The 25,541-nt window shown below is 39.3% G+C and overlaps 1 protein-coding gene across 1 annotated transcript in view; it reads left to right on the forward strand.

Annotated features, from left to right (window-relative positions):
* Positions 1 to 79: 79 nt before the first annotated feature.
* The window catches only part of RSPO3 (R-spondin 3), a 92,853-nt gene continuing 67,391 nt past the window's right edge, over positions 80 to 25,541 (forward strand). The window contains exon 1 of the mRNA XM_004389465.2: positions 80 to 493. Coding sequence (XP_004389522.1) covers positions 397 to 493 — 97 coding nt within the window. The 5' untranslated portion in view covers positions 80 to 396. The remainder of the gene's footprint in view (positions 494 to 25,541) is intronic.

Genomic DNA, 25,541 nt, shown 5'->3' on the forward strand with positions numbered 1-25,541 from the left:
TCTGAGCCCCAGGGGCCGCCGCCGCCGCCGCCCGCCTGGATCCCGCCCGCGGCTGCTGCCGCCGCCCACCATGCTACCTGCGGCCGCCCCGGCGTGGCCGCTCACTGCTCCTGGACCCCTCGCTTGCGGCAATGACAGCCACCCTCGAGGAGCCCCCGCAGTTCAGTGCTCGGACAATTTGAAAGTACAATAGTTGGTTTCCCTGCCCACCCGCCCGGCTTCGTTTGCCATCACATCACGCCTGTCGGATCTGAGTGGAGAATTTTCCCGCGGCTTGAGTTCTCTCTCTCTCTGCATATATATACGCCTAACACCTACATACAATTTTAAAACATTAAATATAATTAACAATCAAAAGAAAAAAGAGAAAAAGAAGGGAAACATTACTGGGTTACTATGCACTTGCGACTGATTTCTTGGTTTTTTATCATTTTGAACTTTATGGAATACATCGGCAGCCAAAACGCCTCCCGGGGAAGGCGCCAGCGAAGAAGTAAGTGCAGGGTTTTTTGTTGTTGTTGTTGTTTTTGTTTTGGGTTTGCTCCCTCCCGCCGCGTTCACCTGTCGGGTCGCTTTGCCTGTTCTGCGTCTGCTCCCAGCAGCAGCGGTCCTCCCGCCCTGCACCCCACGCCTCCCAGAGGATGTAACAGTCTGGGCTTTAGGGGGGTTGAAGGCATCTTTCACGTCTTCCTCTCTGCGCCCCTCTCTTCCCCGGCATCTTCCTGGGTGCTAGAGTCGGACGGACCAGGAGCCGTGTGGATCCCTCCCCCTCGTAATTTCAGGTTCGCGGAAAAGTCTCGACCTTCCTTAAACTCTCTCTAGGGATTTGGGCTTTCCTTCTGAGTCCTGGACTGGGGGCCTCAATCCTAGACGGTCCGGACGCCCGAACTGCGGGATGCCCTGAAGGCTGAGTAAACGCCAGGGGAAGGCGCGGCTGTGGCACCCGCTCACCTCCCCTTGCCACCTCGCGCCTGGAGACCCTCGGCTTGGCCAGGACGCTGCGCTCCGACTGCGAAGCGCCTACCGGCCCGCCAAGGATCAAGGAAGCGGGCGAGCGAGCGACTGCGCAGCCGCTTCCCCCCACACGCAGAAGTTGAGCGGCAGGGCGCGCAGGGCGCCCAGGGTTAGCGTGTCTGCGCGTTTGCACTGCGGCCGGGGGTCCCAAGCCCGGATCTGCAGACAGCTGACCCCAGGCTTATGGGAACCGGAGGTGCCAGTTTTTCAGTAACTCATGCCTGTCACAAGTGAGAGCTTTCGAGTGGGTCCCCTGGGGCAGACACATACGGAGGGGCGAATTCACCCTAAAGACTCAGGCTCGCCTCCTTGCTGCCTCTTTTCTTGACTCCTGTTACTTGTGAGGTTTGCTTGCGAAGACCTCTGCAGTTGTCTAGTTGAGGTTAAACGGGCACCCTCATGGCAGTCTCAAACCCAGGTTGGCCTGTGAAAGGTGGCGCCTTCCCGGGATGAAGGGACGGATGCAAGGGTGGCACCCCTCCTTGCTCCCAAATAGCCCCACGCGCTCGCCGCTCTGCTGTCTGTGCCCGCGTGGGGTGCTCCGTCGCATATCACAGAGCCAGGGGCGGCCCTGGCTCCAGTGTTGGGGGTGCTGGTGGGGAGAGGGAAGGAAAATGTCTTCCCAGGCGCTCGCGGGGCGCACGGAGCGATTCTTCTGCCTTGAACCCTCAGACCTCCGCGGCGGGCGGCCAAAGACGAGCGGTGGCGCCTAGCCACCGGCGCGGAGCGCTCTTAGCGTCTAGCCAGCGAAACCTCTCGGGACAGGAGTGGGTGCAGCGCGGAGGGCACAACACGAGCTTGTGTGAAATGGAGATTCAGTAATCGCTTCTTGGCCGCTGTTCGTCTCTGCCCTGCCCTGGGCGTGAGGGTCCCCTGAAAGCTCCCTTTGTACCTCTCGCCTTGGGCAGACAAGGTTTGATTCACCTGAAATTTGCCTTTAAAAACCGTGACTGGGCCGGAGCCCCTGGCGCTCCGGCCCGGCCTCGCCACCTCCAGGCTCGCCTAGCAGGGGGCAGGAGGGCCTAAACGCAACATGTCAGGACATCCGGTTTATTATTCTTGGCCTCTGAATGGTTTGTATTCTCTTAACCCCGCACCCACTCTTTCACTGCGGCTGTGCGGCCGGCTAACGGGAGGAGCGGCCCGGGGCTCGAGCGGTGCCCTCGCTGCTGGCGGTCCCCGCCTCCCCTCCTCGCAGGGCACGACCAGGGGACTTGAGTCGCAGGTCTTTGGGGAAAGGGAGACCAGGCAGAAGCGCAGCCTCCTACTTTCCATCCGCTCTTCCAGCCCGCGCCCACCCGCCTCCCACTCCCCCTTCACCCCACTGAGGACCCCTGAGGATCCCCAGGTCAGGAGCCACACACTTGCGGGGGCGGGGCAAGGTCCCGAGTGTCAGTGTCAGAAGGGTCTGCGTTTGCACCTTTGGGGCCCCTATTTCCGAAGGGAGACACCGGAAAGAAAGCTTGCTGTTCAGTTCTTCCCACTTCCCCAGCGAGGCTCAAAGTGCTGGAAGCTGCCCCTTGACGCTGCCCTAGGGCTGCGGAGAGCAGCGGACTGATGATGCACCTCTAAGCTTGGACTTTAGCGCTATCACTGAGTCAAAAAGCAAAGTGCTTGTCGACCTGCTTTGGTCGTCCCAAGGTCATGCTAAAAGCGATCTCAGGTTATGTTGTTACAGTGAGAGAGGGAATAGGTGTAACTGGGTTGAAATTCCAATTATTCCGGGGGATTGGGGCTGGGAGAGAATTCCTGCAGAGGATGCGCCTTGCTCTTTCGCATTTGCGTCTGCGTTTGCGGCGGGGTTAGCTGGTTCAATACTGAGAGAGGGGCGACCCCTTGCGTCCTCTGAGGAGACAGACTAGACTTTGTCTTGGCAGGTGCAGCCCGGTTTTTGGGAGACTGGGGAAGGGGTGGAGGATGAGGAGAGATTCTTACTAAATGTCCAGAAACTCGACGCCAAACTGCATGTGCACAAACTCATACGTACTGGCTAATAATAAAAAAAAAATTTGAAAATCTATGAAAGAAATGAATAAAAAACTTTTTCTCAAATAAAGACTTGGAAAACTTTTTAAAAACAAAAAATAAGGTAGTGGTTAAAGGGATTTTTAAAAGACATCATCTTTTTTTTTCCTTCAAAAGGAAACTAAGGTGAATATTTAAGAGTATTTTTGCTGACCTGTAGACAAATAGCTTCACTTTCCAAAACTTCTAAAATTGTTGCTAAAGATATGACAGGTAGAAAATTAAGGTGTAAGAACTGTGTTTTCAGGGTTTCTTCAATGGTCTGTAAATGTTTTAGTTGAAAAATTTCTTGCAAAAAAAAAAAAAGATTCATTTTCCGTGTTAAATACTGTTAAGTGAAAATAGCTATGTCTTATCTTTAGAAGTAACTACTACACCAATATTCTCCTGCTTCCCTAAAACAACAGCTTTTTCATCTGCCCCTACTTTGTTAAAAACTAGTGATCTTGTTTCCTCATAGAAAAGAAACAACATTTTAAATCCAACTCTTCTACTTTAAAAAATGCCTATTGAATTATGAGTAAATAAAAACACAGTAACTTTTTAAATCAATTTGGATGGGTAAGCAGCTCCTAGAAGTGATAAAATTGAATTAATTCAAGATAGAAAATGAAATGCTATCCTTATTCAAAAGTCACCAACCAGTAATGTTTACAGAGGTAAGCCTTAGTTTTAAGGACAAGATGCTAAATTAAGAACCCTGAATTCCATTTTTAATTCATTTCCAGCAAAGCCTTTGTAGCTTGGTAGAGTCAGCCTCTGACTTCCAGGTTATCTGCTAATAAAATTAAAGATCACATTTGCCATAATAAAATAACCACAGTACCTTACAGTTGCACTGCATTTTCACTTGGGTTATCTCATTTGGGCATCTGAAAAGTCAGTGGAAGTATAGAGTCAGGTATTAATATTTTACTGAGAAAGAAACCCAAGAAACAAAAGCTAAGTAACTACACAAAGCCATACAGCTCATAAGTTGAACTTGTCTCTTGCCACGAGCCTCACAGTTATTTAAACTATATGCTAATCTATGTCACAGAGAAGATGTCAGGCTAATTAAATGTTTGATGGTCTCCAGACCATCATTTATCCAATATGGTTGGAGAATAAGCTGTTCTGGCTGACTAAAAATTTTGAACTGAGATTTATATGTATTATGCATTAGTCACCAATATCAAAGAATTAAATAACTACTAACAGTGAAGCATGCTATGTAGAATGCAATATTATTTGATTATTCAGAAGACACTGTAGGATCATACTGTGCTATAAGGCTATCATTAGCAATACCAGATGCCATTGTAAAATCCTTTGTATTTGATGGCATCCATTATTTGAGCTTTAGTTGGATTCCAGATAAATGCAAGTTTTTGAAAAACTTTTATATGCCTAATCACTATTAAGCCCCTCATTACACAATCTATAAAACTTTTAAAAGTCATTCATAAAGATAACTGGTAAAAGGAACAAGAATACAAAGGAAATCATTTTAATGGTAATAAAATAAAAACAAAGGTTTATTGGAATATAATGGTCATTGTTCATTACATTGTTTCAGATGTTGAGACAGTCTTTGAGATTCTGATATACTCTTCTTGATTATATTGTTAATCCTGTAAAATACAAGTTAACTAATAAAATAGCATTATCTAGTTTTATTTACAGTTTGTAATATTATTTGAATGAAAGCATGGCTAGGATATTGGTTGCAATGCACTTTTTTCACCTATCTGCTTTTGTCACCATTGTATCTACTTTTTGAGAGAAACATTATTTTACAGATGGAGACATGGAAGAAAATACTAGAGAAAGTATACTCAGCCACGTATTATTTGATATCTTTATTAACCAAAGCCACAAATTCCACTCCATAAGCAGTACTGGCAATATCTAAATGCAAGCAAAAGACATTTATTTTTTGTAAACTCTAATGATACCCCTTTGTTCTATTATTTTTATTCTTTATTTCTTACTTCAGTAGAAGAATTTCACTAAGAATATTAAAAATCATTTAAAAAGTAATGCCTTTGTAGCTCCAAATTACTCTAAGTAAAGTAATTGGAAATATTAGAATGAATGTGAAACTTATTTAATATCATTCAATATTCCTTTAAGCATGAAATATGAACAGTATTTCAGCTTATAAGTGCATAGGCTTTGCTAAATCATTTGCCTATTAAACATTTCCCTGGCATTTAATATTCTACAAATTAGGTCCCTAGAAAACAATGAATGGAAATTACAACATGCAGTAAAATTTGATTTTCAAGTTATTATGGGAAAATCCATGCTACACTACTATAAAGTGAATTTATTGCTCATCTGATTATTTTAGACTATTTGAATCTGGAAGGAGATCTCCAGATTGCTACAAAATGCCTAAAGTATTTTCTAGGAAATTTAGTTTAATGGTTCATCTTTTTTTTTTTTTTTAATACAGCATTTTAAAAACTCCAATATAATGTTGATAGAATATTATGTAGAGTTGTCAGACACTTATGTAGAGTTAAGACCAAAAGAGTCCTCTGTAATTATAAAAATGAACTATCAAAATATAGAACTGTTCTGGATATAATGATTTACTAAACCATCTTTCCCCCTTTATCTCTCGCCAAATGCTTCATTTTGTACATTGTCCTGACCTCTCTCTTCCCACTTCCTCATGATTTCACCCCCCCCCCAAAAAAAAATCTTTTTCCAAGTAGTGAATTCTTGAAATGCCATCAGAGTGGGTATTGTGTTTCATGAAATGTAAGAATCAACTTTGGTTACCATTAGGAAAACATCATTCAGTTTTGAGAGTATGGTAAGGATCATGCAAGACAGTGTGTTGAAATTATTATGTTTCACTTGGTTAGGACTATTTCTTCTCCTAACAGTGCATTGCACACTGGCATTCCTCTGAGAATGATAACTTGAAAAAGTTTTGCATTATAAATTGTGTACATGTTTTGCCTTGTTTCTTATTTTGAGGAAAACTTGGATTCTTTCATGATTGTGGATTTATTTCTCAGGGTTTAAAATGATTGGATTATCTTAAAGTTTACCATCTATTGGACAAGCTAGTAAGTTTGAAATACTTTGCAATTATACCTTAACAAAATATAGAATGTATAAAATATGCATCCGAAAATGGTGTTATTAATTTATTTAATTCAGCCTGTAAGATCTTTACATTCAGAAATATTACTAGCATTCAGATTAAAGGAGTCATCCCACAATACTGAAGAGAATGGAATGTTCCATTTCGAGGATGTAGGGGTATTGAGAAAGCTTAACATCTGAATGCCATTGAATGCTAAGAAATCCCATTTTCTGCTTCAAAGGTTTCAATAACATGAAACTTTTCATCAAAATCTCAGAATTCTTTTTAGATGTGAAAAGTCTGAATAATTTCAAAAATTCATCTTTAAAAATATGGTCACAGGTGCCTCTTTTCTGATAAAAGCATCTTTGCCTTATTCATAACCTTGGCAATGGACCTAGTTGCCATTTGCTATTACTACAATTCTTCTGAAAATTGTTCAAGGAAAATTCAATGGTAATAAAGAATATAATTGCCCAAGTGAATATAACTTGATAGCTTTTAACTATCTTTATGTTTTATGCAAGAATCTATTCTCATCTTCAAAAGACTATCTTATTAGTGTACCATCTGACCTTTAAGAATTTGATGAATAGCAAGCATCATAAGTTCACGGTAGACACTGAGAGCTGAAAAGGCATCCAGGAAGAATCCTCAATAATATATGTTGGGAAAAGTGGACTGAGAAGTAGAAGACCTGACTTCTCCATCCAGTGCTACTACTAATATCTGTATAACACAGACAAGTCCCTTCACCACACTAGGTGAAGTTCCTCATCTGTGAAATGAGGAGGTTTATTTAAAATTTAGATCTAAGTAATCCCTATAGTCTCTTCAACTTTTAATCTTTTGATAGAAGAACATAAATCATGACTAGGGAGTTAAACAGCCCTTCTAAACTTAGTTGTCTTATGCAACGAAGATTAGCAGATGAAAATTAAGAATGCAAATAACCATCACCACTGTCTGTTTCCAGAGTTTATCACAACATGATGAACATAATAAATGTCACTGAATTGTACATATAAAATATGTTGAAATGGCAAACATTTTGTTTTACATATGCGTATGTATATATTTATTATATATATATATTTACCACAATCAAACTAGAATACTAGAAGGAAAAAATGCAGATAAATGTAAGCATTCACTTATTATACATAAACTCATCATATAAAGATTAATTTATAAGTAATTTATCAAAATAGAGAATGAATTAAATATGATATGCCTCATCCTTCAAAATTTCTAAACCAAGAAAACCAAACCCGTTGCCGTCGAGTAAATTCCAACTCATAGCAACCATATAGGACAGAGTAGAACTGCCCTATAGAGTTTCCAAGGAGCAGCTACTAGATACAAACTGCTGACCTTTTGGTTAGCAGCTGAGCTCTTAACCACTATGCTACCAGGGCTAGTGCCTAAAAATCACAGCCACAGAATCAATCAGCATATCCAGTCAATAGCAGCTTGTCCTTGAGTGTGGGGTCACAGGGAGCAGGTTTGGAATACCAACTGGAGAGATGCTTCAGAGCTCCCCTACCATACAGGATGTCAGAGGTGGCCTGTGCTGGTAAAGAGAGGCAATTACAATAATCCAGGTTATGGATTGTGAGTAACAGAGCAAGACAGTACATACAGAAGATTTTTTATGTTGATCAATTCAGGAGATCTTGGCAACTAACTGGATATGAAGGGAAAAGAAGAGGGGGGTCATATTTGACACTAACCTTTGGAATGCAAGGGCTCAAATAAGAATGATGGAGACAAACAAAAAGACAAAAAAGTAGGAGATGCAGGTTTTGGCAGGAAACTTATTTTTCCTTTGAGCTATCTATTTTGAGGGGCCAGTAGAATATCAGGGGCTGAAGAGAAGTACTTTAGAGTCACCCACATAAAGAGGATAGTTGAGCACATAAGATGAAATCTAGTGGTGCCTCAGTTATTATCAAAAGTGTTTGCATTGCTGACATTAAGAATTACTCTTTGTGGTGGTATCAAAATAAGATGAAGTACATTAAGATACTTCATCTTTTTTAAACAGTTTAATGTAGCATTCTCAACTGTGGTTTCTCATGTTTGTGGTACTCTCTGTAGTATTACTAAAAGAATGTTTCCTAGTATTGTGAGTTGCAGTTTTAAGTTGACAAACCTTCCAGTTGAAGATCATACTTGTAGTCTCATCACCAGCAGTACTATGTCACTTTGCCACAGATCATAAGGAGACTTGGAAAATTCTATGGTAATGAAAAATAAGCTTCCTTAAGTTATAAAGATGAAAATATTTTGTATCATTCCATTTGAATGTAACATCTATTCATAATAGTCGCATTCTACTTTCAAACAGATTTCTCTACAAAATGTGCTCTCTTAAAATGAAAGAAATCTGGGAGAGGGAATCCAGTTCAGTCCATCTACACAGTGCATGCGTCACCCCTGCAACAACCCCACCGAGAAACTGTTCAGCCACAGTAACAGCCAGGCCCCAAGCTCTCTTTCTCCTACTACTCAATATGGGGCTACATCAGAAGCAGGTTGTATTTTCCAGTGTGTCTGTTCTCCTCGTCCTCTTCCGAGAGCTTGGTGTAGGCATGAAATTAGTTTTAGTTACCTTAAAACATCTTTCTAAAATGAATACACAATAATGTGATGTACTGTATTCACTCCCCAAAATTGTCCTCAGAAAACTAGCTGGTAAGCATATTTATAATTATACTCCAATGCAAAGTACATTCCTGAAAGTGAGTGGTAAATCAGCCCCCATTTTACTACCACATAATACAAACCACCACCACAAAATATAAAATAACAGAATTTGTGAGCTGCTTATTTTAGGACACTGTTTTCTTGACATATGCTTGATATGTTGGTAAGAAAAAGAGCAGCTAGTTTCTCATTGTTTTATTCTCCTCTCATACAAAGGGGCCTCACAGGTATGAACACAGTCATCTTGACAAAGGCTGTTGTATAAGCAGGGGAGGTATCAGTCACGTCTTGCTGATAAGAGGGGTAAAATGATACCTCAAAGTGTGTGTACATGTCTCACGTCAAACTACAGCTTCATAATCCTCAGAGCCACTGTTATATCCATGTACATTCTATCTTAATACACACTTGTATTTGTTGTTAGAGTATTGTAATGGTGATTATTATTTAAATAGCTGGCATTTTTTAGTCACCTCTAAGTGCCAGACTCAGTACTTGATGTTATTGCAAATATTATCCTCATTTAATCCTTACAACCACCCTGTAAGGAAAATAGCAATAGCTCCACTTTGGTTGCCTAAGATGACTCAAGGAATACGTGGTAGGTCTTGGATTCCAGCCCAAGTCTAACTCCAAAGCCTGTGTCTTTCCTTGATTTCTTCACACCACCTCAACTGTTGGGACAGGTACTTGAGGCATTTTCTTAAACCTCGCCTTACTTTTTCTCTCCCTTACTCTCCTTTCTTTGCTCATTCTCTTTTTCTTCTCATTTAACAAACCACATGCGTTCTACAAATATTTACTGCAGAAGTATTTCTGTATTTTAGTACTCTCCCCCTCATCTTATTTTTCTCAACCCTTTGTCCTGTCATGGTTTTTAAACATAGAAGTTTCTGATTTTTTTTTCATTAGAAGCTATTCAGTTGCACAGTTTATATGAAATGATGTAAAATTATTCTTTTTTATCTATGGTGTGCATATCCAACAGAAGATTAACTTATGCATGAGGAGGTGGGAAAACTCTATAATTTTGTAGTTAAATATCAAAATCCTTCTATATAATTTACAACCACAATAGATATTTCACTGAGTTTTTGTTATCCAGAAAAGTTATCTTTGTTTTGCTTTATAAAATCTACTATTTATATTATTTTTACCATGCACATTAACAGTAGCCTCCACGTCAAATTTTTCTTGCTCTGTGGGCCTTGGTACAGTGGATCTCACCTTGAGTTCACATTAGAATCACTTGGAGGTCTTTTAAAAAATCACCAATGACCCTACCCTAGACCAAATGAAACAGAATCTCTGGGGTGAGGCCCAGATATCTGTATTTTTAAAAGTAGTACTGGTGATTCTAATGTGCAGTCAAGATTGAGAACTATTGTCAGATTCTTAATTCAAGAATAACTATTGCAGTTGAGCAACTGTTGAAAACAATGCCAGTTTCATGAGGATTAGACAGACAGAATAGACTTGTGTGGAGTGTGATAAGAGACAAGATATATGTCATTTGAACAAAGAGTAGTTTAAAATATAAAGCAATTTGATAGCACAGTATTGTTTATCAATAGACTACTGTTAAACATGGGGCACTGACAAGTACAGATAAGACCGATAAAGAATTGTCTCAATCAAGAGGTCAAGAAAAGAGAGCAAAGTGCACACACACAGTAGGACATGATAGTGAGTTTGACAGTTACTGGCTTCCGGGAATAAGAACATTGTGGCTAGGAGAGGAGTAAATCATGGCGGAATGTGCCTGCCGCTGAACTATGCTATGGGTGGGTGAGGGAGTTAATAGGACAACTGTAGAAGATAGGGTATATCCACAAATAGTTTTCAAAGCTACTTAAAGATTGTTGTTGTTAGCTGCCGTCAGCACAAGGAAACGAAACGCTGCCAGGTTCTGCACCATCCCCATGATTAGCTGGGGATCAACCACTGTGACCCATAGGGTTTTCATTGGCTGATTTTCAGAAGTATATCACCAGGCCTTTGTTCCTAGTCTGTATTAGTCTAGAAGTTCCACTGAAACTTGTTGAACAATATAACAACATGCAAGCTTCCACTTACAGACGGGTGGTGGCTGCTCATAAGGTACGTTGGCTGAGAGTTGAACCCAAGTCTTCCACATGGAATGTGAAAATTCCAGCACTGAACCACCAGTGCCCCATTACTTAAAGATAAACAACTGGTTTTCATCTCTTACCAGATGATTGGTAATATGCCCTAGAATCCTCTTGTTTTCTAGGAAAAACCTGATGGTTAGGAAACTAAGGAGAAATGTGCCCTTATCTTTTATAGCTTCTGTAATTCCTGACTAACTCTAGATTGACTACTGGTCATCAGTAAAGTTACTGTAAACACTATAGTTTTAACTCTATCTTAATAGGTTAAGTTTTGCAGTTCATTGTTTATTCATGAACTTTACTGTTTTTACTTCACTCCTAATGTGCTCTTCTTTGGGTGGTTATCTTCATTAAATCTTATTTATTATTCTTTTCTAGTCCACGAAGGATTTTCAAGCCTTGCTATAAACCGGGGAAAGCTCCATGTGAAAGTGAGGTGGAAGTCTGGGCTTCCTGTCGGACTTAATTTTGCTTGTTAAGGGGGCTCCTTGGGAGAATTTGGGTTCCAGTGAGTCACTAGGCCAAATCCCAATAACCACAATTGCCAAAAGTCATTAGACTGAGGAAAGCCAGGCTCCTTGGGAGCAGGGTCATCACAGCATGCTTGAGCCATTGCCCCATGGTCAGACGTAGTTGCTTGTCCCTGAGGATTGGGAGCAATCATGAGTTACAGAAAGCAGGAAATCCACCAGAAAACAATGCTTTTCCACCAATTTTTTTCCTCAATAGGCTAATCACGCTAAGCATGCAAGAGATGGAAATAGGCTGTCAGTGTGTGCACAGTTCATTACTACACTAGCATCTTATAAACCACCTTGTCTGACTGCATGAGTGCAAATGCACACACAGAACTCCTGCTGCCATCGTTGCAAGTTTCCCTCCTCCCTTCCTGAGTAGATAAGAAGAGCCCAAGGAATTTAATCTGAGTCTTTGTAAAGGAGATGCCTGACTAGCATGGAAAGGGAAGGGATGGGATCCTTGTAAACATCCTTAGGCAAATTTAGACAGAATATTGTTGAAGTAACACTTGAAAATAAGAAAATGGTAGCATATTCCACCAGGAGAGGAATTCTAAGACCTCTAGAGTTAGGGGGATAGCCTTTCTATTTGCCAAGAGCAAATTTAGGATTTCTTGTACCACAAACAATACCATTTAGAAATATGGTGTTATTAGTAGCTAAGTAGAAACTATCAACAACGAAGTGTTGCTCTGATTTTAAACATTCAATATATTAGAGATTAGAAGATCGCTGAACCTTTTCTATAGGAAAATATTCAAGTAGCACAAATGTATCTGTGCTTAGTAACCTGAGTGCAAGTTTTCCTTTGAAGCCACTGGTGTTGCCTGAAATACCTAGAAAGGGTACTTGATACTCCATCACCTAATGTGATAGATCTGATCACTGTCCTTAAAATGGTAAGTTTCAGATTCCTTTGTGATTCAGAATGAGTTCAGTACATGTCAATACTCCTATGAGCTTAGTCTACTAGATCCTTTTGTTTAAATATTTGGTGATATTGTTTATTTTAAATCCATGGAGAGGCAGTCAGATTTTTTTTCTGGCCAGCCTTCTCCGGTGACTGACAATTTCTAGGTATCATTTGGCAAATAAACCTTGACCTGTATACTGTACACACCTAAGAGCTAGAATGATGTGCTGTTGATATGGCCAGTTTAATGGAACAATATATTTGGTTTTCTTTGGTCTTGGTTTTGCATGTTTGAATAATGTTTTATTTTATTTTATTTTTTGGCCTCATTAACCTGTTGGCATGGAGTTGATTCCAACTAATGGCGACCCCGTGTGTTACAGAGTACAACTGCTCCATAGAGTTATCTTGGCTGTAATCTTTATGGAAGCAGATTACCAGGCCTTTTTTCCACAGCACCACTGGGTGAGTCCTAACCGCCAACCTTCAGATTAGTAGTCCAGTGAAAACCATTTGCACCACCCAGGACCTTGCTTTCTTTTGGCCTTGAGTTTGACAATGAGGTAATCAAAGAATACAGTTATCCTAATTTTTGTAAATTTAGCAGCAAAACCGTGGCCTCTGTTTAAATATACCACTACCTTTTGATGGCAAGTGGTTTCTGCCATGAAATATAAAAGATATAGACAAATAGTGCTTGGCCACACACTAAACGAGCACAAACAAACTGAACAGGCGAATATGTGTTTCTTACAGAATTCAGTCCTTTTTTCTTCAATTCATGACCAATCTGTTGATTTTGAGTCCAAAATGACCCTCATTGCTTGTTTGATAATAAGAAACAAGGCCCAAAGATGCCATCCTTAGCCCCTCTGGCCTGACAACCCACTCATTTCATGCCATTCTCAAGATGGTAACTCTTGGCTCCTTCCGCAAAGACTGAATGTAATTTTAAAGGGGAAGGCTCTCTTTGCTCTAGCACATTTCTAAGACATCTAGCTGGCTTTCCAATTCTGTCCAGAGCTTGATGTGGAGCCAAGCTTTTAACATGGATCAGTGGGATTCCCTTGGAGGTAATTAGGCTTGCAGAATCATGTAGATGCATCTTGGCCACGGTACAATCAATAGTATTCGCCATTACAACCAGCACTGAGCCTGAAGCCCCAGCCCCTGATTCATGTATGTTTTCAGTCCTATGGGCATTATGTGCCTGTGCTTTGAAGTTTAATTTCTAATAGAATATGGGAGATTTCCAGTTAGAGGAACTAGACCATTTCAGGCCATGACTACCATCTTTAGCGCCCACCCGACAGTCCAGTAATTCACTATAAACTGCCTCTAACCTGGTATATTGCTCATTCTGTAAATGGAGAATTTGCAGTCCCAGAAACCTGTATGTAATGGTTTTAGCCTAACTATTTAATTCATAGGCTCAGGGGCAGAAGTGCTCTAGTTCATCAGGTAAGAATACATTTCAACTGAAAATTGTCAAGATTATCCAGTGCAGGGTATTTTCTCTACCCTTCTTAGCCGAAACACAACCTCATCCACTCCCCAGATTCTGAACCACTACTAAGATGAGTTGAACAGTCTTAATTTTAGAATCTTCCAAAGAAAAAACAAACATATAGACAGCCAAGTTAATTTATAAAACACTGCCACATTTACATTGGCAGATTTCAGCTCTCCCCCTACTAACCCTTCGATGTTGACTCTCGCTCAGCAATTCAGGGAAGGAACAAGTCGTTTCTATATATTAAGTGCCTTGAGGGACATTGCAAAGAATAAGTTTGGTGTTTGTTCACATCTCTTGTGCAAGTTTCTTTTGTTGTATACAATTTGTTTGCTGGGTCTCTGAAACCTAAATAATTTCTGTAGTTTAAAACCCGAAGCAAATGGAGAGTCATTTTTACAAGGGCAATAAACTAAAGTGGCTGTTCAAATACTCTACTTGAATCACTCTGCCCACTGAAGTACCTATTTGTTAATAAAAACCCTTCATATTCTAGCAGGCAGCTCCCTGAAATTCTAGGACTGCTTAAAATTATACAACTAAGAATCTCCCCTCCCCCTACAGGCCAGCCCCCTGCTCCTGGGAGTATGCCAGCAATTTTACAGGATTCATTCTGACAACTGTTCTGGTGTAAATATTTAGAGAACTCCTTTCCATTTAGAGATTAAACAAAGTGTAAGTAACTGTTCCTAAATGATAGATCTTATTAATGTTTGCAACAGCAAGCCTTATGCTATCTGATGCATAGATGATGATACCATCACACTGGAGAAAGGACTAAGGGAAAAAGAATCAAGAAAGGAATTAGAATGAATGGTAATCTGAACTGCAAAATATATTCTAAATTATTACTACAGAGATGATATCTTTAATGTGCACAGCATTTAGGGGAAATGAGTTAATTTAAATTAAAAAGTGTAAAAAATTGCTACTGGTATTTTAATGGTTTAAAAGGGGTTGAGGATTACGGATCTTATCACCATGCCAATTCAAATGCAATTCTTAGTTATTTCTTCATGTCTGCACCAAAATGAAGTAACATATCTGAGGTCTTATCTGATGTAGGCTCTGATTTCTTTATTATTATTCAAGAACTATTAAAAGGGATAATGCTGTAATGCTTGTATCAAATATCACTTGTTAAAATCGGGTGGTACCCTAGGAAAACAAGCCTCAAAAGGTGGGAGCTCACTAGTATTCCTCTCTGCGCTTTCCTGTTTGCACAGCATTTTCAAGTTTAAATAAGTTAAGTAAGTAAATTGCAGTTAAGTAATTGAAAATATCAGAGCCTTCATTGACTGGATTTCAAATCCATTCTACAGCATTTTTTATTAATTACACAGTATTAATTATTCCTGTCTGTATGATAATACAGTCTTAATTATTCCTGTGCTGCTTGACTTGAAAAGGTGTGCATCCTTTAGAAGACCCGTTCCCATTACCGTCAAGTCAATTGCGACTCATAGCAACCCTGTAGGACAGAGTGGAACTGCCCCATAGGGTTTCCAATCTCTACAGAAGCAGAAGGCCGTATCTTTCTCCCGAGGAGCGGCTGGTGGATTCAAACCATCGTCCTTTCGGTTAGCAGTTGAGTGCTTTAACCACTGCACCACCAGGTCCCTGTAGCCTTTAGACAAGCGTTAATTATTTCCACCTCCCCTTGATGATTTAAGGCTTACATTAAGTTATAAAAAGCTACGATTTCTAATTCAGTTTCTTTGTTGTTAAGTCATAATCTAAGCTTCTTACTATTATCTGCAGTTTTACCTTCACAGGAGTATCTCGGGACATTATTGTCTGTGAAAAGCTGTTTTAGAAAAAAAGAAGCTATATCAATAATGTTGAAGTATCTGCAATGAGATTTTACTCCTCCTTGTTCTGCTGCAATGATATAATAACAGTCATTCACTGCTGAATCTCCAATTGAATCTCACTTGAATCCTGCATTTGTTCATAGCTTAGCAAAGAAAATAATAAAAAGGGGCTTAAGGAAGATAAAATGGAAACTTCATTACAATAGAATCATGTCTTTCTAATTGCCTTCTCGGAATCTAGATCTTCTTGGATTTGGACTATAGTTAGAAAAGCCCCACATTATAAGGCAGATAGACTGATTTCTGATTCATATTCTGCTGTATAATCTTAGACAAATCATTTGGTCAGAGATTAGGCTGCATCAACTATAAAATCGGACTAATAATCTTTCATTTACCTGAAAGCAGGAGACTGATCTCAAAGTCCCTCCAACAATAAGATTGATGAGTTTTCCTTTTTCCTTCTTGCAGCATGCTCTAACCTTACAGTTGTCTGTCAACTTCAAGAGCTAAGGCTTGAATCCAAAAGCTTAAATTTCCCTTTGTACTTTGATGGAACTTGTTAAACCATACTTTTAAAAAGCTAACAAGTGAAAAAGAAGTCTTCTTAGGGGAAAAAATCTGGAAAAAAAAATTGAAATTGAACTTAGCCCTAATTAAAAAAGCACAAATGCATTCATTAATTCAGCAGCTATTTATTGAATATTTATTATGTGCTGGCATTACAAGAGTGAGCAAAACACACATGAAACCTAACCTGGTAGTGTTTCACAGTGGTTAAAGAGAGAAAATATGGAGCCAAAATTGAAAAACAATATTCAGCTAAAAATAAGTTAGCACTTTTAGATATCCTTTTTAAGCTGTATAATATTTCTTTTCTAGACATGTTTAAATGGACTGGGAAATTGGTGAGCGTTTACAAATGAGCCTAATGTGCATGCAGATTTTTCTCTGGAAAACAGGGGTACTAAACAGCATGTGAGGATGAAGCAGGAAGATGGGTGGAAGATCAACTGAAAACACTGGAATTTACTAGGCCTCCCAGTATTTTCTTGTCTTAAAATTTATGACCAATGAATAGGAGTGATCACTTAGCGTGACGTCTGTGACAATCATAGGAAGGATGCTATGCGCACTAGTAACGTAGTTGGCATTGTTAGGTAAAGCTTGTAATGGAGTGGCATATTGTGGCTGAGTGAATTTCCATTTTCAGCACACTGACCGATTTCTATAGTTGAACTTTCACACTAGTTCATTAACTGGAATTACTTTTACCAAACAAACACTAAAACACTGTATGATTAAAAATAGTCCATTTTTGTCCATCTCTCTGAGAGGCATCTTTCAAACCTTTTTTGGTAACCCCTTCACCACTAAATGGAATATACAAACTGATCTTAGAAGTGAGGCTGGGGAGACTTTGTCTCACTTACTGTGGACATGCTATCAGGAGGGACCAGTCCCTGGAGAAGGACATCATCCTTGGTAAAGTAGAGGGTCAGCGAAAAAGAGGAAGACCCTCAACAAGATAGACTGACACAGTGGCTACAACAGTGGGCTCAAACATAGCAATAATTATGAGGATGGTGCAGGACTGGGCGGCGTTTCGTTCTGTTGTATATATAGGGTCACTATGAGTCGGAACCAACTCAACAGCACCTCACAACAACAACAACAGCAATATAGAGTGATCATTTATTGTGGACTACAGGGAAATTTGTTTTATCCAGTGGGGAAGACGGAAAAGCAGGTGAATAAGTTTGTCATGACTAACCTTCCAGGTCCTGACTTAATATAGTGACTATTCCCCCAAAACTGAACATCAGAGAATGATTCAAACACTGGAAGATATTTAAAACAAAACAAAACAAAACAAAACTAGTGTGATCCTAGGCAAGGCACTAAGCTTCATAGGCCTGATTATTTTATAAAATAGGTTTATTCTTTACCATTTGCTGTGAATTTGTTAATGTGCCTGCTACTGTGCTATGTGTTTGGAATACAAGAAGAAATGAAGACAAGTCTAAGTCCTCAGGGCCTCAAAATTAAGTAAGCATTTTTTAACTGCTTTTCTCCCTCCCTCAGTTATCTATGCTTCTAGTTTGGAATCTGAATGTCCTTATCTCAGTCAATTACATAATTTTGGGGGTTTTTTTTTTTGTTTGTTTGGTTTGTTTTTTGGTCCAGTCTCCCTAGTTAGAAAGCCCAGAATCGACATTTAATACTCTTTCATTGCCCATTTACAATTTTTTGTAAACCTGTTAATTCTGTCAGTTCTTCTTTGGAAATAACTTTATAATCCCACCCACCCCCTCTTTCCTATCCCATCAACACTACTAATTCAGCTAACAGCAATGCCAGGAATATTGCATAACATCAAATTGAGTCTCTCAACTTTTAGTCTCTCCTCCGAAAGGAGCCTCCTCTCTACCCCCGGAGAGTATCTACTTAAAAACAAATTAAATCATGTCACTCACTTGCCTATAAACATTTTCTCCAATATATATATAAGATTCAGGGCAAACCCTCACCCTCCTCCCCTTATTCTTCAAAATCCAGTTTGAATGTCGGGTCTTCCAAGAAGGTGCGTCCAGGTGGTTAGTTGCTTCATTTGTAACGAAGCCTTTTAGATAATATTTACCATAGTCTTTACTTTGTTTATGTCCATCTCTCTCACCATATTGGAACTCCCAGGTCTTATTCATCTTTCCACCCTAAGCAGATGTTTGTCAAAGCAGTTGTTTGACAAACTGTCTTAAGGGAAAAGGAGAAAACTTGTTGGGTGTGCTCTATGGTATGTAGAACTTCCTGGGAATTAGGATTAGATTCCATATAAGGACGTGTTTTTAATAAGTTTGGCCGTAAAATAATTATATGGAGTGTCCCCAAATATCACGAGAATTGTTTTACCACATATGGTGAAGTAGACTGTTCTGGGAAGCAATTTGAACTAGATCCTTCTAAAGTTCCAGAGATTTTATGAGTCTATCAGCTGAAGGCTAATTAACTGTGTTGTTGTTAGGTGCTGTCAAGTTGATTTTGACTCATAGTGACCCCGTGTGATAGGGTAGAACTGCCTCATAGGGTTTTCTAGGGTGTAATCTTTATGGGAGCAGATCACCAGGTCTTTTCTCCTATGGAAAAGGAGGTGCTGGGTGGATTCCAACCGCCAACCTTTCTGTTAGCAGGTGAGTGCATAACCGTTGTGCCACCAGGGCTCTAAGAGCCTCTTAAACTCCATGGTTATATTCACCATTCCTCAAGTATTCTTCTTGTATTCCTACATAAACACTGTTCACAACATTCTCCCTTCCCATCTGTCAAAGTTTTTCTTTTCCTTCATGTTCCGTAACTATTTTCAACTGCTCTCTTTAGTCTTCAGATACCTCAGCCATTAATAATTGCTTCTGCCATTTGATGTCTCTTGAACTAACTTTCTAGTTTATATATTTGTGACCTTTAGAATATAAAAATACTTATTATACTAACTATATTGTAGGCTTCTGGAATCAGAGACCACGTTTTATCTCTCAGTATGATTAGTGCTACCAGTAATCACTGAATAAATACCTATTTGTGAAGAGGATAATGATGTGATACTGAAATTTTGACATCAGTATTACCTGCATTAGATTCACCTGAGGTGCTTCTGATAAATACAGCTACCTAGGACCCCCCTCTGAATTCCTGAATCAAAATCACTGGGAGTGGAACTTGTGCATCTGCATTTTAAACGTGTACCCCCGGTAATTTTTACACACAGTGAAGTTTTAGACTGCTGGGCTCTCTGTAGCATACCAGCATCATTCCTATGACATGGCTTTCTTCTTTTATCTGTTTAAGCAGGTGCTTCTCTTCAGGTTCCAGAGGCATTCTTGCCCAGAATGATGTTTGAGACCACCAGTGTGGTCCACCAGTGAGACCACCATTAAAGCTTGTGTCTACAGTCCTTAAAAAAAGCAGCCACTCACTATGACTATTAGTGAGTCCCTGACTCCCCAGGGTCCACCGTATTTCCTGTATGACAAAGAAGCATCAGCATCTACCCCCTCTCCAGCCTCCCTGCTTGGACATTTTCGAGAGAATTTGATTGGATAAAACTGCCAGCTGCCTCAAATAAAGACAGAAATAACACAAGAATGTTGTTCATGCTTCTTGAGTAAAACAAAATGTCTTACACCTACTGATTTTTAATGAAATCAGTAGGTGTTTAAGACATCCCTGGGTGGCACAATCAGTCAAGCACTTGGCTGCTAACCAAAAGGTTGGTGGTTTGAATCCATGCAGGGGTGCCTGGGAAGAAAGTCCTGGCCATCTATTTCTGAAAGTTCACAACCACTGAAAACTCTATGGAGCACAGCTCTACTCTGACACACATGGGGTCACCATGAGTTAGATCGACTCCTCAGCAACTGGTCCTGGTACTAGGCTGATAGGTGCTTCACTTATCATCTCACTTAATCCTCCCAGTCTCTCTGAAGTAGGTAGTCCCATGTTAGAGAGAGGAAGCCCAGGCTCAAAGAGGTTAGGCAACTTTTGTCTAAATAAATAATCAGACTGTGAACTCCTTGTCATAGATAATTGGTTTTATTCATCTTTGTATGCTCACTAACTAGCACAGTGTCTGGATGTTGAATAATTTAATTTTTTTTTAATGAATAGTTGGATGAAGAGATAAATGTTGATTATTCAGCTAATAAATGGCAGAACTGGGATTCAAAATCAGACTCTATATGAGTCCAGAGTCAGTGCTCCAGCCCCTAGTCCTGGTGCTCCTCAAGAAGTGTGCAGGACCCATCTCTGAACGAGGTAGTGCTGCAGTGAGCCATGTACATAATTTTAAAAAAAAAAAAGTCTTACTTAAACAAAGGTGCATGCATATTCCTCTTCTGTTCCATCAGCATTTCTGTAAACTTGAGAGAAAAGTCCATTTATTTTCTCTGCTCAGGATTTTAGATGTGACACACAAAGCTGGATTTTTTTTAATGGTATACCCCCTATTTGCACATTTTCTTGTGCCTTTTAAAATACCACACGTCCCTCCCCTGCTATTTGCTTATGCTAAGGCTTCAGCCATCAGATATGCTACTTTAGCTTGCTATGCGGTGAGAAGATCCAAGTTTATTCATTATATAACAAAGTGGAGTTTGTTTTTAGCACAAACTGAAGTTTGTCTCACTCAAGAATGCAAAGCTAGTAGCTGTGGGATCACACCCGTGCAGATTCATTACCATTAAACTATCACATTTTCTGTTTATGTTGATTTCTAATTAGTTCTTCCCTTAAAAAATATATTAAAAAAAAAAAGGAATGGCTCTCTAAGCCAGACCAGAGCACATAATGATTCTCACTGTTAGATGAACACTGTTGGATCTGTCTTATGAAAAATGCTGTTATTACCACCCACTAACTCATCAACAGGTCCTGGCTCTCTACAGAATCTGGGTCTCTGTTACCCCTATCCACCCCTTCTTGTCCTCTATTCACCTCCACTTGGGAGCGTGGCCACTTGGAGAAGGGGAAGCTTTCCCTCCCTTCCCAACAGCTGGACATGCTGATTCAGTACCTTCCATTGTACACCCGCAGCAGAGTGCATTAACTTTATGATAGATTTTCTACATGTGGTTAGGGAAAAAAAAATCTTCTGTAGTTTTGGTTCTACAAATGCTTTTTGTTACAGTTTCAGCAGTGGAATCAGCTATAGTTCTCTGGCAGGTCATGGGAAGACTAATATGGTTTTCACTACTTTTGAAGACTTGACTTTGGAATTAGCCTGTAGGTTATTAATTCATTTGATAAACAACATAATATTGAGATTCTGAAAGGAAGGTTACGTTAGAAGTGAAAGCCATAGTGTTGTTGCTCTAAATTATTTAGATGGTGCCAATATGTATTGCTAATGCAAGAATTCAGAAAACTACAAGATTATATGCAAGATTATAAAAATTTGTACTTTTTATTCTCTTTCTTTGTTCTCATGACCTCTCATTTATTTCATAACTTGCTTGTTTTTCCTCATGCCCCCCTCACCCCCATACTTCAATAAAAAGATAATGAAAATTGAAAACCTCAAAGCAAACTAAAGTTATTGCTAGAGGAAGATGGGGAGGAACAAATGAGAAAGGAAATGTTCCCAAGAGCAAAGAACATGCAGATCAATGCACAGTCTCTTCAAAGAATGGAATCTGAATATAAATTCCCAAGTTTGGACCTTGTTAGAACATTCTCCTCTAATATAAAAATTAATAAGAGAACATGCTTTCATGAGATACCGGTTCTATTGCAATATCCATAAAATTAACAAAAAATAAAGTGAATAACAATATCAGGCAGAATTTTTCCTTTCCTTTCCTTCTGATAAGCTACTTAGAAATGCAGGGTCTAAATGCACTTAATATAAAATCCAGGTGATTTACGTTGGTCCATAAGGGCCTACAGAATCTAGCTCTAGCTTCCTTCCCTAACCTTATCACATCACTCAAGAGTGCTGCAGCCTCATTGGTTCCCCTTGTGCTACTCCTCAGCCCCAGTTCTTCTACATAGTTTTGAAATCCTTGCAGTTGTTGACACTCTGCCTGGAATAGACTTCCTCAGGTTTTGTTGGCTGACTCCTCATTCTCTGCATCAGCTAAAGGGTAACCTTCTTACAGGGGTTTTCCCTGACCACCTATTTAAAGTAGCTTTCCAGAGTTATTCTCCATCTAACACACGAGTTTTTTTCCTTCATAACACTCATCACAATCTTTAATCATTTAATTATTTGTTTACTTGCTTATTAACTGATTAACATCATGAGACCTGGAACTGGATGTCTTGCTAGCCCCTGCGTTTTCTGCACCACGTGTGGTGCTGGACATGTAGTAGGCTCTCAGAAGTTTTTGTTACAATAACCAATGATTATATCCACAATGTATCCAACTATGATGCAACCAACTTTTGTTTCTTTCATTTCTGATTCTGTAGCATGTGGATAGACAAAGCAAGCTGGCATCTAACCCACTGCTGTCAAGTTGATTCCGACTCATAGCCGCCCCATACGGTTTCCAAGGCTGTAAATCTCTACGGGAAGTAAACTGCCACATCTTTCTCCCGTGGAGCTGCTGGTGGTTTCGACCTGCTGATCTTTCAGAGTTAGCAGTTGATCATTTTAACCACTATCTAGCTACCAAATATTCATCATATCTTGGATTTCAGGAATTCTACAGCTGCCATCATTTGCTAGCCTTTTTCTTAATATTTTGAGCTGGCTTGATTTTAGTGGAAAGTCTAGCTAATTGCTACTGAATGTTAGGTCTGTTTTATTGCTGTGGTTTTATTTTAAAGTATTTATAGAATATAAATATTAGACTCCCTTCAGGAAATTATTATTCAGTAAGAGAAAAAGAAAGATTTTCCAAGTTCACGAGGAAATAGTTTCCATTAAAAACAGTATGTTTCCCCACATAATCATGGTGGATTACTAACTGGGCTGCATTCAGCAGCTGGTAAATGCATTCCTCTGTCAGGAATTTTGTGAACCCATCAGTGTGGGCACCAACTTTCAGAGCATTTGAAGTTGATTCAGTGGCACAGAAGACACAGCAGACTCGATTTATTATCCTAAACCCTACAGGTCAAGTAATGTCTGTGCTATTGACTTCGATTAAAAAAAAAAAACAGAATACATACGTGTGCACACACATATTTAAAGAGCATAGGTAAAATTTTAATCTATTTCATGATTAAAATATTGGCATATTGAAACATTAAAACCATCAGATAATAACCAATATTTCAACAAAAGCAAGATCTATATGTACTTGTATATGTAAACATTTGGCTCTTTCAACAAATTATTATTAATCAAGAATAATAATGAAGTACTATGAACAGACCTCTATTCACCCAGATATCATTGTTTGAGAATGTAAAGGGGTGTTATATCCCAATAAGTAATCCTGTTCATTCAAAAAAAAACTTTTGTACATATTTTTCTTTCTATACCTGACTCCCCAAAATTACCTAAATGACTGTGGAGACATAGCCAGTGTCAGTTCTGCTTTTCATAATAAGAAATATTGACTCAGTATTTTCTTGGGTCAAGTCAACAGAATTTGAAGGAGACTGCCAAGTAATTCAAATTTTAACATAAATTTTTTTTCTTAAAGGGAGCATTGCCAAGCATTCCAGAGGAACTATAAAATCTCTTAATTTTCAGTGACCATAACAGTACTCTAAATATGACTCTGTAACAATGAAATCCCAAGATACAATAGAAAATTATTGTCTTAACTTAGGCAAGAAATAAGCTTGTTTCCTATAGGTGAATGGATTACTGAAGTAAATAGCTTTCATGATTTTATTTTGAATGATTTATTTCATAATTTAAGCATTCTCAAAGTGTATGTGATTTGGAACCTGATTTCTTTACTAGATGCTCATAGGCACAGCCCAATAAAAAGTAATTATTATAGGCACTTTCTGTTAAATGCTTACTACTTTAACACCTTTATTATTTTAAAATAACACAAATAAATAGAATTTCTTTTATATTTATTGTCTTTATTCATTCAGTGGAATCCCTGGGTGGTGTAAATGGTTAACACTGTCAGCTGCTAACTGAAAGGTTGGAGGTTTGAGTCCACCCAGAGGTGCCTCTGAAAAAAGGCTTGGTGAACTACTTCAGAAAAATCAGCCATTGAAAAACCCTATGGAGCACAGTTCTACTCTGACACACAGAAGGTCGCCATGAGTCGGCATCGACTGGATGGCAACTGGTACTGGTTCATTCATCGATAATCAGCTCTTTATTGAGCAACTATTCAGTAAGTACCTGGATAGATTAGTTTCCTAGGGCAGTTCTGGAGGCTAGAAGTCCATAATAAAAGTTTCAGCAGGGCCACGCTTCCTCGGAAAGCTCTAGGAAAGAAACCTTCCTTTCCTCTCCCTAGCTTCTGATGGTTGCCAGCAATCCTTGATGTTCCTTGGCTTGGGGCTACATAACTCTGATCTCTGTCTCCATCTTCACATGACGTTCTCCCCTGTATTTCTGTCTCTGTGTCCAATTTCCCTAGCCCTTGTATTAGGGCCCACCCTAATCCAGTACGACCTCATTTTAGCTTGATTACATCTACAAAGATTCTATTTGCAAATAAGGTTGCATTCATAGGTACAGGATAAGTCTCAAATATATCTTTTTTGGGTATACAATTCAACCCATAATACCTGCCCTGTTTTGGGGGTGGGATGAAGAAATGATCAAGGCCAACCAGACCTCTGCCCTCAAGATGTTTACAGTCAATGTAAACATCCTTATAAAAATAGAGGACATGGGGGGAAAAGACAGATGTAAAAATAACTTTGATTATGGAATTCCATTCTTCTCTTCTCTCTACCCTGTCTCTTAAGGCCACTGCATAGAGAAGGAAGTAAATGTTGTGAAGACAATAATACTTTAGGGAAAGTCTGTATATATTTCATTGGTTGAAAATAATTTTTACTGAATTGGTGAATTCATTGATTTTTAATTATATAAATTATATAATCATTAAGTTACTTTATATACTTGATACTTCCTTTTAACTTAGATCTGTTTTCTAAACCTACAGTCTACTATATCTTGTATTTCTGGAAACTCTTTAACCACAAATAAATGACCCTCAGAGGTAATTGGAAGCATGCAATCATGGATTTTTTCCACATAGCAACTTAGAATAGACATAGTACATTTGCAGCTGAGTTTTAGAAGAAGATTAAATTAAAGCAAACTTTTGAAGCTTGCACTTAAGTTGTTACAGAAACAGAACTTAGGTTCCAATACTGCAATCAATTTGGCGTGT

The sequence above is a fragment of the Trichechus manatus genome, unplaced genomic scaffold (genome assembly GCF_000243295.1).
Source record: "Trichechus manatus latirostris isolate Lorelei unplaced genomic scaffold, TriManLat1.0 scaffold00248, whole genome shotgun sequence".
Taxonomy (NCBI): domain Eukaryota; kingdom Metazoa; phylum Chordata; class Mammalia; order Sirenia; family Trichechidae; genus Trichechus; species Trichechus manatus.